This window comes from Alexandromys fortis, unplaced genomic scaffold (genome assembly GCF_014885135.2).
Source record: "Alexandromys fortis isolate MF-2015 unplaced genomic scaffold, M_Fortis_MF-2015_v1.1 scaffold_233, whole genome shotgun sequence".
Taxonomy (NCBI): domain Eukaryota; kingdom Metazoa; phylum Chordata; class Mammalia; order Rodentia; family Cricetidae; genus Alexandromys; species Alexandromys fortis.
This window is the reverse complement of record NW_026068146.1, coordinates 1,596,792-1,610,566: the sequence shown is the minus strand read 5'-3', so window position 1 is coordinate 1,610,566 and position 13,775 is coordinate 1,596,792. Positions and strand designations below refer to the sequence as shown.

The 13,775-nt window shown below is 40.5% G+C and overlaps 1 protein-coding gene across 2 annotated transcripts in view; it reads right to left on the bottom strand.

Moving 5' to 3' along the window:
- Window positions 1–13,775, bottom strand: part of Vcl (vinculin) — a 93,265-nt gene that overhangs the window by 38,212 nt on the left and 41,278 nt on the right. For both annotated transcript variants that reach the window (XM_050127041.1, XM_050127043.1), the window contains exons 3-6: window positions 8,579–8,729; window positions 7,946–8,054; window positions 5,907–6,029; window positions 4,495–4,655 (exon numbers count right to left, since the gene is read on the bottom strand). In XM_050127041.1, the coding sequence (XP_049982998.1) occupies window positions 4,495–4,655; window positions 5,907–6,029; window positions 7,946–8,054; window positions 8,579–8,729 (544 nt within the window). The remainder of the gene's footprint in view (window positions 1–4,494; window positions 4,656–5,906; window positions 6,030–7,945; window positions 8,055–8,578; window positions 8,730–13,775) is intronic.

Genomic DNA, 13,775 nt, shown 5'->3' with positions numbered 1-13,775 from the left:
ATCAAACTCACATCATCAGACAAGGTCACAGGTGCCTTTATCCTTGGAGTCATCTCTCTATCCCTCTGGTTTTTAAAGAAAGTGATTTAGACAGTCATAAAGGTTTATATCACTTTAAAAACCTCCTTAAATTCTTTTTGGAGCAGAGCAGCTAATAATCCTATCTATTTTTATCTCTGTGGAATCTCAGCTGCATTTTAAAGGGCAGTATTTATGATGAAATCAACAGAATCCTGTCATGAGTAACATCCGTGCACTAGCAGCAGACATGATGTGAACGAGTCCCTAGCATTGTGACTAGAAGCCAGTTTGAAGCTACATGTGTATGTATGGGTGTATATATAACTTTAAACATGGAAAATATTGCCCAGCCTTCTTTTTTTTCTTCTGCAAACACTCATATCCCCATTCCACTTTCTTCTGCTCACATTTCTATAAGCACCATTCCAATGTTGTGAATAAAGATAGTTCAGGAAAGAACAGACTGACCTATGAGAAAGTTGCCTTGTCCTAAGTCTTTAGATAGCCACCTTCTCTCACTTGGGTATCTCCCCTGTCAAAAAGCTTCACAACTCTAAGCACCTAAGCCCACTGTGAGCACACTTACAGATGGGCCAGCTAAAGATATCCTTGATCAGACAGGAAAACACCGACTCCTTTAGCATTTGAGGATTTCCTCCTTGAGCAGTAAACAAAACACCACAAATGCCTCAGTTAAAGTATTTAGCCAAACTCCTATAGATAAATTTCTTACTCTAATGAATCCTGTTTAAAAAAAAAAAAAAAAAAAAGCCAATATCCTAATTACCACTGTCCATTTTCAGAGTGAAATAAATTTCTTACTCTAAACCAAAACTTGAGAACACTCAAAAAGAAATGTTTTATGTTTATGTGTAACCTGATCTTTTTTAAATAATCAAAAAATTCAACCCTTAAGTCCCAAGGGTCTGAAGTGAGGGTGTTACAGGACAGCACAATCTAATCAGTGTTACCTTCTGCGGTAAGAAGTAGAGTGATCTTATGTGGAAGACGTCCTAGTCACTGTCACCCATCGCCAGCCTGACCCCAGCAGGACACTCAGCACCATAACCAACTGGGGACCAGAGCATCTAATGACTCAGCGTGAAATGCTACCTCTAGAAGGCTCAGAAGATCTTAGCAATGAAAAGATTGTACTTTTCTCTCAAGTCCCAACATATATCAAGATACAAGTAATATAAATAATTTTTAAAACATTAAGTATAGAATTCCAAATTTGCAGAGTAGAATAAGAATTGTGTTTAACTCAAATTCCTTTGAGTCATAATGTTGTTCCAGGAAAAAAAATCTGGTTTCACTTTAATTATCACTGTTAAGATGACTGTTGAGTCAAGGGGTAATTTTTACTTTCAATAGAAATGAGGTGTTTAAAGTTATTCTTAAATGTGTGAATTTGCAAGTTGAATGTAGGTATAACAGGTATGCTATTCAACTGTGCATTGTCTCGCCAAACTCTGAACTTATTCAGAAGATGTATTTTTACCAAAAATTTGTTCCACTTACTTTCTTCCCCCACTTTCCTAGAGGAACCTTCACTTTCCAGAAGAACACTGCACCAGTGGGGAAGCATGAAACAAGTATGGGAAGACAAAGTTAATTCCTTCTGAGGAGGGACGAGAGGTGGTGAAAGACACTATGCATTTAACAGAATGGGAACCTGGTCACAACAGAGACCCCAGATCTGCTGATGCTCTGCTTACAGTTCAGGAAAGAAAGATTCCGAATCCTGTTTTTTTTTTTTTTTTTTTTTTTTTTTAAAAAAAAAGCCAATATCCTAATTACCACTGTCCATTTTCAGAGTGAAATAAATTTCTTTTTCTAAATATTCTTATAACTGCTGAAGAGTTACACACAGGATCACATCCAGACATCCAGGTAAAGCAGGAAGGTGACAGGCTGTCAGCGACTTGTCATGTGCATCTTTCTATCCTTTTGTAATTTCCGAACCAAGTAAGTGTATGACAAAAGTGGGCAGACATTCTAATGTCGTGGATTTAAGCTTCATCTGGCTGAACAAACTCCATTTTTTCTCACCCTCGATGAAGTGAGTTTTGCATCATCCTAATCAGCCAGCTTTCTCCAGAGCGACAGCTACAAGATAAGGTAAGGACCAGGTCAACCGCCCTTGTCCACCCTGCCTAAGTCCATAATCCTAGTGCTGAAAACCCACTAAACTCATTTGGGTCTTCCTTTTTTTGGGAGGGTGGGCAGATCCTGTCCTGGAACTCACTTTGTAGACCAGGCTGGCCTCGAACTTACAGAAATCTGCCTGTCTCTGCCTCCCGAGTGCTGGGATTAAAGGCGTGCACCACACCGGTGGCCCAGCTTGCTCGCTTGTTTTTTTAAGAAGCATTTGTTGATGGCAGTTGCACAAAATAAACTCAATAACATATATTCACTAAATGGTAGATTATTTTTCCCTCAAACTAAAGAAATATGGTTAAATGTCTGTTCTTCCTTAGTAGTTTCTCATTCTCTAGAAGCAAAGGGAAGAGTTTATTCAGTTAGGGAAACATGAAGTCATTGAATTATAGCTGTTCACAGCCTAGGCAACAGAACATGCAGAAAGTCACCAACTCAAGGGAAGAAAAAATTAAAAAAAAGGTTTCAGATGAGGGCTGGAGAGATGGCTCAGTGGTTAAGAGCACTGGCTGCTCTTCTAGAGGACCAGGGTTCAATTCCCAGCACCCACATGGCAGCTAACAACTGTCTGTAACTCCAGTTCCAGGGCACCTGACACCTTCACACCAGTGTACATAAAATGAATTTAAATAAACTATTAAAAAATTAAAAATCACTGTTCTTTACTTTTTGTCCTCTTTGACTTTGGTAATGTAAACAGGACAGCTCTCTTTAGCGTACTCACTTTAACTACAGGTAAAACCTCAACAATACAACTCCAAAAGCAAAATATCAAGGCCAGGAATAGCTAGATAGTGAGACACCTAGACATAATCACCTCCAGTCTTCCGTCGCAAGAGCTCAGCTGGTAATGTGCCCTTCAAATGAGGTAAGTGGGGAAGAATAGGCAAAAAATGTTCTTAAGGGTCCTGCTCAAAAAGACAACAGCACCTTACAAATACAGAAACCCCATAGCAATCTTTTCTGTTTTGTGCCTCCCAGTCAAAAATACCAATTTCAAAAAGAGCCAAAGTCAGTCTGCCCAGCACAGGCCAGAATTCCACATTAAATCATGTCCTGACACATATCCAAGCACAGTGCTACACACCGGCACACAAAATAAGACACGGCACACAGCACAAGAAAACCTCACAGACATGCGTTTTCTCTTTTTAAGCGGAAAAAAACTAAAGGGTAAGAGAAAGCTTACCTTCTAAGCTCGAGAAAAAGAATAAAACAAACAAGAGAACAAAAACAACAAAAAAGATGCACAAAGAAGTCATTGGGAAGTGACAGTTATCAAGCAAAGTAAATCAAATGTCAGAGGCGTAAGATGACTTTATCATTAAAAACTTAAAATATAATCTTAGAAACAGTTAAAGAAATGCTATCAATAAGGAAACACCTCTGTAAATGAAGTTATAGCTAAAAGTAAACTAACTGATTGTGCATCGCTAAATTAGCTTTCTAAGCAGCAGGAGGAAGGACTGGTGATGTCTGCCCACAAATGTGATCTTACCTTATATGTGGTCCTGGAGGGAAAACACTCTAATGAATACCCAACGGAAGTCACTTAGTCTGTTAACCTTGATGACAGAATTTGGGTCATACATGGGAAAGTTAGACCCTGGAGATGGGGACTCACACACACACACACACCTCCATCCTGGGATTCTCTAGGGCAAGTCTAAACCAGACCCGGAAGCTTTGCCACTGCATGAGGAATAAGTAGACTAGAGCGGCAGTAACTCCAGACAGCTACCAACAGGCTCTAAAAGGAATCCACCTTAATGGACTCCCTTTGGAGTCCAAGGGGAGTTTCTACAGAAAGCAAAGGGATATGTAAACTAGCCAGCAATATGAAGACCAATATTTTAATTGACAGAATGATCAAGCAACACATCTAAAAAGCCTGAGAGCTTACTCTGTACATTCCTCTTAATCAAAGGTTGGCTAAGGACAAGTCTTCCATAACATACATAATTAGAGGCATATTCTCTGTCTTTCTTAAGTCACCTGGCAACAGTCACCCCTATAAAAAGCAATGATCCCACCCAGGGAACTATGATACCCCAAGTCCTCTACCAGCCCAACCAATGAGAACTGAGCCTTTTACCAAGTCATCCTATATACCTATACAGTCCACCTTGAAACAATGGAAATGTATAAAGGTGACAAGTAGCCCATAAAACAAATGAACAGCTGTTTCCATAATACCTGTGTATTCCTAGGTATACACAGTTACAATATAAAACCTAAGACAGATGCCAATCAAAATCTCCCAGGAGTGCAGAATTTGAAGTTTTCTTATCATTTCTTCTCCAGTAGACTTACCTTGCTGGCCCAGGCATCTTCATCCCAAGAAGTGAGTTGTAACACACGAATGATCTCATTAATTTCAGCACTCATCTTTTCTACAGTGAAATTTCGATTTTTCAAAGCTTCTTCTATTCCTTGGTTTTTTGAGTTTTTGGTTGTAACAAAAATCTTCATAGCTATAAAGATGAACAAAAGATCAAAATTTGATCTTTTACAAAACGATGGACACAAAGAAACCCTATCTCAAAAACACAAAACTGTTGTGGAGGTCACAGGTAGAAAGTAGAGGTCAGTTATCTTCCTCCATCTGTGTGAGTCCAAGGCATCTTATCAGCCTGGAATTTAATCTATCGCTTAGTAATATTCACAGATAATGTTTCACACTTCAGATACATATTTTGGTCTTCTAATGTCTAAAACAGAATATAGAAACAAAGACTGCAAACCTGCTGATCAAGTTCCAGTATCAGCGACTTTAACTGTAAAGTAAATTCAGAGTGTAAAGAAAGCATCACTATGTCATTAGGGAACTAATTTAACACACACACTGATGATCTACAATCAAAAAGTAATTAATACCTTTTTAAATCATTAAAACACTGATACCACCATGGCCTCTAGTCACTGCAAAATCTCCTGGGACAGAATAAAAAACACCAACAAAACTGTGAGTAGCCTATTGCCCCCAAACCATGGTAGGCCCCAAAGAAGTATCTTCCAGTTCTCTCAATGTGTGCATCAGTGACTTCTCTTTCTTCCTTTTTTTCTATTTTTCTTTCTTTCCTTCTTCCTTTCTTGACTTTAAGGTTTTTTGTTTTTTTTTTAAATCAGGGCATGGAGGCACACATCCTGAATATCAGCATTCAGGAGGCAGGGACAAGCAGATGTCTGGGAATTCAAGGCTAACCTGGTCTACATAGTGAGTTCCAAGATATCTAGGGCTACATAAGAGAGAAACCCTGAAGGGGGGAAAAACCCACAAAGAAAGTTTAATTTAAAAAAATAATTAATTAAAAGAGAATTTTTTATTTATATGTAGCTATATGTGATTGTACGCCAAGTGTGTACAGATGCCCACATAGCCCCTGAGACTGAGGTACTGGAGGGTGACAATGAAATGTAAATACAGCTGTCTTCTGAGAATTAGTGAGGATCCCACAACCGGCCTATGACACAAGCATAAACGATGAGGAACTGGCACACACTGACACTTAGTGCAATTTCCTTGTGGCAGTTAAGAAAGAAGAAAGCAAAAGAACATTCAAAATGATGACTCTAGGGCTTAGCCTTTGCCTGCTGCCCACATATTACATCAGCATTCATTTGATCTCATCTTTGCCCTGGGTAAGGGTATGCACCAACGCAGCAACGGGCAACGGCCATCTCAGTTAGAGCACCCAGCTCCCTCACCCTGTCACCAGCAGTACCTGAGATGAGGACAGGAAGCAGCTCCTTGACGGTGTTCATCGAATTCACCAGCATCACTCGGTGTTCCTGGTGAGTCAGCTCCTGCTGTCTCTCGTCAATCATTTTCGCCATCTTAGTCATCCCTGGAACACAAGAAGAAATTACGCAGGATGAGTGGTGAAATGAACCAGAATCTGGGCTTTTCAGCCCAAATCTGTCGTGACTTACTTCAAAACGCCAAACTTACTACCTACCTCTTTAAAGACAGACATTGTAACAATACTAGCATTTTGTGCAATGTTATACTTTTCAGTGAAGGTAATTTATTAAAGAAAAACCCTATATGTATGCATACAGGTTTCATATTGTATATCTGGCTACTGTGCTGTGCTATGCAAGAATTCTAACAGTGAGTTGGATTGCATTAGGGTGTGTTTTGATTTTTGTTCATTCATTCTGTATATTGGAAGAATATACGTGTCCCATGGTGCACCTATGGATAAAGGTCAAAGGTTAACTTGCAGGCGTTGCTTCTCTCCTTCTACCACGTGGGTTCTGAGAACCGAGCTCAGGAGATCAGGCTTGGCAGCATGCATGTACCTGCCAAGCCTTGTGTTTTATTCTTACCTCAGTAATAATTTCTGAAATATTCAAGTTGATCCAAAATAAGCATATACTAACTCTTAAAATTAGAAACAAAACAGAAATTTTAAAAAGTACAGCTGTGGCAGCTTTTTAAACATCTGGTGTATTGGAATCAATCTGTTAAAACTTTGTTTACTTTGGTTATTATTCAAAAGTGCTATGTGATTTTTAAATTACATTCATTTATTTATAGGTATGTGTATGTGAGGACACACACATGTGCCCAGTACATGTGTAGCGGTCAGGAGACAATCTGCAGGGGTCAGTCCTCTGCTCCTAGGGATGGAACGCGGTCAGCAGACTCAGCGCCATGTGATTTTATCAGCTGAGCCATCCTATTGGCTAGTGAAATGATTTTTGCTTTAAACTCTGATTTTCAAATTACCCCTAGGATTTCATAATGTTTCACAGATCATGAAGACCAAGAAGAAGCAAAAAGGTAGGTTGCTTCTGCTTCATGCAGAGTACCTTCATTTTTGTTAGGGTCTTCATAAAGTTACATGAGAAAAACATACCTTTTCTCCAGTGTTATGAGAATGACAATACAGGTCTCAGCTAGGGTGTCACCTAGTGGTAGAGCACTTGCCTAGCATGCACTAAACCTAGGTTAATCTCTACAACTCCCAGGTACACCCCAGCCACACTCCCCAGTACACCTCTACAGCCATTAAAAAAAAAAAAAAAAAAAAACCACTTCCAGGTGATCTTCAGAAACAACTCAGAAAGTGTGGTAAGCTCAAAACCTTTAGAGAGATACAGCTAAATAAGCATCAATATTTCAATTAAAAAATAATTCACAGAGCAATAAACATCAAGCTAAATGCCTAATATGCCTTTCCATTAATCTTATTCGTAACTTATGGACTCTTGAGGTCATATTATAGCTATAAGATCAAATGCTGGCATCTGGATATTTTGAATATTCAATGTTCAGATGGCTAAATAATCATTTCAAATGAGATTCAACCACAACAGCTTTTCTCTCCTCTAAGGTCTGATTACACTTTTACAGCCTTGGGCTAAGGCATAAGTCCATAATAGCAGGCAGCTGATTAGCCAGCTAAGAAGTCATGAAGAATACAGGCCAGCTGGCAGACAGCAAAGGAATGCTGTGGAATGGGGTGGCCTTCGGCATTACAGTAACAGAAGAGCACTTCCGACATTTCCCCATCAGCACTCGCAAATCTGGCTGCATGTTTCTCACAGGGCTGGGACTTGTAGAAAGCAGGTAAGAGACCTGAGGGCAGCAACAAACCCTCAGTAGAAAGCCACTGTCAGCTCTGGCTCTGTGCACAGAGAAGCCCAACACAGCATCTCCTATTTTCTGTAAGTAAGAGAAGAGCAGCCTTTCCTCTTGAATCAAAACAATCAATTCATAAAGATTTTAATAGAAAAAAAAATGGTTTTGGCTCACCTGGCCCAAGATTCTTTGTGTAAGTGACCAAATCTTCCATAGTCTCCACTACCTCTGCCACTGTAAGATACTCCAAAATCCCTTTGCAAACTCTAATGATTTTACGAACCTGAAAATATAAAGACTCGGTCAAATTAGTGATCAGTACATAGAAAATGGCATTAGACATATGTAGCTTTTTAATATTTTAGCATTCTAAAAAATCATCCAGGGATTCCATTGTTATCTTTTTTGCTTTTCAAGACGGGATTTCTTTGTGTACCCCTGGCTACCCTGAAACTTGCTTTATAAACCAGATTGGCCTTGAACTCACAGAGAATCGCCTGCCTCTGCCTCTAGAGCGGTGTCCCACTGCCATTATTATCTTTAAAATTAGGCTTTAGGAGCTGGAGAGATGACCCAGTGGTCAAGAACATATGATGCTCTCCTACAGGACCCCGGACCCCAGTTTGGTTCTTGACACCCATGTCAGGTGGCTTACAATTTCCTATAACTCCAACCCTAGGGGTATGATACACTCTTCTGATTTCCATGGGCACCCATAAACACATAATACACACACACATAAAATAAAATCAATCTGAAACTAAGCTTTTGTCTAAGAGAGGTCTCTGTGGGACTCAGATTACCTACCTCGGCCTCATCAAAGGTGAGAAGTAGGTCTGATGTGCCAGAGAGGATTCCCCTAGACCCATCAATGAGGTAATCCCGCGCAGGAACTGAGTACGGGTCAGCCTGAAGCATCTGAGCTGCCTGAACAAGCTTGGTGCAAGCATTCTCAACCCTGGAAGAAGAAAATAAGCTAACTCCTTAACAAAAGCAAACATATGCAAATACAAAAAAATGTATGCCTGTGAAATTACCTTTTTTCTATATGGCCAATAGCAAAGGCCTATTTGTAACAGGACATGGACTTTCAAATTTTAAAGTTTGCAGCTAATGTCAGCACATGTGCTCATTCACTCAATGCACTAGGTTTGTGAATAAATTGTACTCTGATATTTCTTGGCAACAAAAACTGAGAGAACATTTTTCTGGCAGCTTTAGGTAGCTACATCTCTGTAACTCCTTTGTTGGAATTTTTTTGTTTCCTTATTCCTCCCCATCCCACACAACAGACATTACATAAAGAACTAAAAAACATTGTGCAACTGTCAGAGTTAACATCTGGAAATAAAGCACCGAAGTATCATGTAGTGATTTTTCTTCTCTCCTTTTCTTCTTTTGTGACAGGGTATCACTACATGACCCCAGTTAGCCTGAACTCACTATGTAGACCAGATTCACCTTGAACTCAAAGATCCATATGCCTTTGCCTTCAAGAGCTAGGTTTTAAAGCTTGTGACATGTCCAGCATATAATGATTCTTAATAATCAGACAATGCAAAGAAATAGGAAAAAAGAACAAAATAATACACAGTTTTTTACTCATCTTGCTAGTGGATTTAGACCATTTCAGTAGACCCATTGTTTTCACTGAGTAACTTAAAGAGATAAGGAACAAAATATTTAAAAATAAAATAATTTTCCAATATTACACATTCTCATTTGAAAAACTAAAAATATCATCTGCAAAAAACCCTACTCATAGTATTGTTTTGTGGATCAAATGAAATACAAAAATTTCCACATGTATAAGGCAACATTACATTGGTTTTTTTTTGTTTGTTTGTTTGTTTTGGGTTTTTTTTGGTTTTTTTTTTTTTTTTTTTTTCGAGACAGGGTTTCTCTGTGGTTTTTTGGAGCCTGTCCTGGAACTAGCTCTTGTAGACCAGGCTGGTCTCGAACTCACAGAGATCCGCCTGCCTCTGCTTCATGTGCCACCACTGCCCGGCTGCAACATTACATTGTTAATAGGAAGAATTAAACTAAGAAGAGGATTTCAGCTATATAAAAGAAGTAGGCTATGAAAGATAGATAAAGTACTACCATAATTCAAAAACCAAACTTTACTAAAAACACTGCTACCATAAGGCCATACCAGCAAGAAACAAAGACGTGCATGCCTGCACACCTCAATCCCCTACCCACCCATCCACTCCCATCCCCAGCTTTTCTATTCTTTTCTTGGAGACAGGATCTCACTATGTACTTCAGGCTAGCCTTGAACTTGCTGTGTATCCCTGGTTGGTTCTGAACATGTGCTCCTCCAGGCTGTATCTTCCATGTAGTACTGGGATTGCTAGCACATACCACCATACCTGATCTGATGTAGCTGTTTTAATATCAACAAGTCTGGAGCTGAAGAGATGGCTCAGCAGTTAAGAGCACTTGCTACTCTTGCAAACAACCCAGGTTTAGTCCCAGCACCCACACAGGTAGCTTACAACTGCCTACAATTCCCCTCCAAGGGATTCCACACCCTCTTCTGACCTCCATGGGCACCAGGCACACACATGGCACACATACACACAGGCAATCCAAATAAATTAATCTGCTGGGCAGTGATGGGGAACGCTTTTAATCCCGGAATTTGGGAGGCTAAGGCAGGTGGATCTCTGAGTTCAAGGACAGTCTGATCTACAGAGTGAGTTCCAGGAGCTGCATAGGAAAACTGTCTCAAGAAACCAAAATTAAATGAATAAATCTAAAGAATTTTTTTGTTGTTTTTTTTCAAGACAGGGTTTCTCTGTGTAACATTCCTAGCTGTCCTGAAACTCACTTTGTAGACCAGGGTTGCCTTGAACTCACTGAGATCCACCTACCTCTGCCTCCCAAGTGCTGGGATTAAAGGTGAGCACCACCACCACCCAGTCATCTAAAAATAACTTTAAAGATAAAAAATCACTTTATTCTTTTATACAGCTACATAATAATTCTCAATTTATTAGCCTACTACAGTGAACTGCCTTGAAAACTCATTATTCTACCCAGTACAGGTGTATCATCAGATGCTCAGACAAAGGTACTGATGCTGTCATTTTAATACGCTGCCTTGGTGCCATTTACAGAAGTTAAATGAACTAACATTTCCACCACAATGGATGAGAGGATATTTACAATGTTAGTGATAAACAAATAAATGTAAAAGATAAAACTAAAAATAAATTAAAACTTTAAAATTTAAAAAAAAGAAAAACTACACTAAGGAAAACACAGTGAAGTTGCTTCAAATCCATAATAATAATACTTTCCAAAAGAAACCAGCCAAAAAAAATAGCGTTTTTACATTCAGAAGAATAACATGGACTTCTCTCTGAAAACAATGTTAGCCAGAAGACAAGCTGTATTTTAGAACCCAAGGCAGAGAGGTCCTTAAAACACTGGCCTAGCATGCACGAAAGCCTGCATGTAATTCCTAGCACTACCAAGAACAACTGTGGATCCAATAGCTATAGCCAATGAACATGTACTTGGAAACCAAAGGTAGCATGCCTGAGGCATGCAAAAGCTAACTGTTCAGCAGCAGCAGATGTACCAGAACAAAGCTAGGGAAGCCCTGGGGTAAGAAGGAAATGGCCCCAGATGAAATCTGATAATGTGAGCACAGGTAAATACAGTGTTTCATTTTCTTAACCATCTGTAATAGGTAACTGAGAAAAAAAGTAACTTCAAATCATAAAGGTTAAGCCTGAAAGCCAGGAGTGGAGTACGCATTCAAAACCTCAGCACTGGGGAAGCTGAGGCAGAAAGGTCTTGAATTTGAGTTCAGCCTTACTGGACCCAATCTGGCCCACCAGACCGGCAATAAGGATTGGCTCTGTCAAGGAAGATAAAAGTGAAATTTGCACCAAAATACATTTAAGATGCCTATAAATATATAATACACATGTATGTAGTATATAGTATGGCAGAAAATGCACACTTTCTAACTTAATTAAATTTATAACTTTAAATTGTTCGTTTGCTTGCTTGTTTGTTTTTGGTTTTTCAAGACAGGGTCTCTCCGTATAGCCTTGGCTGTCCGGGAACTAGCTCAGTAGACAAGGCTGGTCTTGAACCCACAGAGATCTGCCTGCCTTTGCCTCCTAAGTGCTGGGATTAAAGGTATATGCCACCACTGCCTGGCAACAACTTTAAACTTTTTAAATGAGGAGCTGTGGAGATGACTCAGTTAAGTTCCTGCCATTCAAGCATGCACGAGGACGTTAGTTCAGATCCCTAGAACCCATGCACGAGGACGTTAGTTCAGATCCCTAGAACCCATGCACGAGGACGTTAGTTCAGATCCCTAGAACCCATGCACGAGGACGTAAGTTCAGATCCCTAGAACCCATGTAATGCCACGCACGGTGCTGTATGTAGCTAACCCCAGGAACTCACTGGCTAGCCAACCTAGCAGAATCACTGAGCTCCAGGCTTAAGGAAAGAAAAAGAAAAGAAGGGAGGGAAGGAGGAAGGGGGGGGGGGAGGGAGGGAGGGAGGGAGGGAGGGAGAAGAAAAAGTTTGCTGGATTGCTGGATGTGTTAGCACACAACTTTAATCCCAATTCAGTATACTTGGCAAGTCCCAGACCAGCTAGCCAGAGCTAAATACTGAAGATTCTGCTCAAAATTAATTAATTTAGGTGGATGGGCTGGTGAGATGGCTGAGTGGGAAAAAGCCCTTAATGTCAAACTACGACCCACTCTGTAAAGGAGAACCAACCGTCCAAAGTTGTCCTCTGATCTCCACGTGTGTGCCATGGCACTGATTCTCACACTCAACAATAAATGAAATGCATTTTTAAATTTTAGATAAATATTTAAATAAATAAATTGAAATAAAACTCAATACATTGAAGAGAATGGTTTCAAAAGTACTTAGGAATAGCCAACCATTCACTGAAGACCATTAGCTCAGGACTGTTTACATGATCCCTTCCTCTACCCAGGTACTTGTCTTCCTTCTCTTGTATTTGATTTGACACACCTCCTCCTTCTCCTTCACCTCCATCTCCTCCTCCATCACCTCCACCTCCACCACCTCCACCTCCTCCACCTCCACCTCCACCACCTCCATCTCCACCACCACCTCCACCACCTCCATCTCCACCACCACCTCCACCACCTCCATCTCCACCACCACCTCCACCACCTCCATCTCCACCACCACCTCCACCACCTCCACCTCCTCCACCTCCACCTCCACCACCACCTCCACCACCTCCACCACCTCCTCCACCCCCACCACCACCCCCCCCCCCCCCCCCACCCCCTCCTCCCCCTCCTCCACCTCCACCTCCTCCACCTCCACCCCCACCTCCACCTCCTCCACCACCACCTCCACCACCACCACCACCACCACCACCACCACCACCTCCACCACCACCATAGTCTTATGTTCAGTTTTAAATGTCTCTTCTTTCAGGTAATTGTCAATTGCATTCCAAATCTACAGGTGTCTTATGTTCCCATCAAATTTACCATACTTTCTCAGTTTTCTCTCATAATACTGTGAATTCTGCATGGCAAAAATAAAAGCCTCACGGAGTATTAACACCTGACAAATAATAAATGCTTAGTGATGATTTGATGAATACATTTTTACCAAGCAAAGAAAGCATAATGGTCATTTGAGCCAAGGAAATCATTAACTACATATTTGCTTTGCATTGAGAGAGTTTTACTGTGTAGTCCACACTAGCCCTGAACCTGTTGTAACCAAAGCTAGTCTTGAACTGATGATTCTGTAGTCTTAACCTCCCCTTTGATGGGACTACAGACATGCATCACCATGCCTAATAAGAAATCCTTAGCTGGGCTGTGGTGGCGCTTGCCTTTAATCTCAACACTTGGGAGGCAGAGGCAGGTTGAAAGCAAATTCCAGGAGAGTCAGGGCTGTTACACAGAAAAATCCTGTCAAAGAAAGAAAGAAAGAAAAGAAAGGGAGGGGAGAGGAGGGGAGGAGA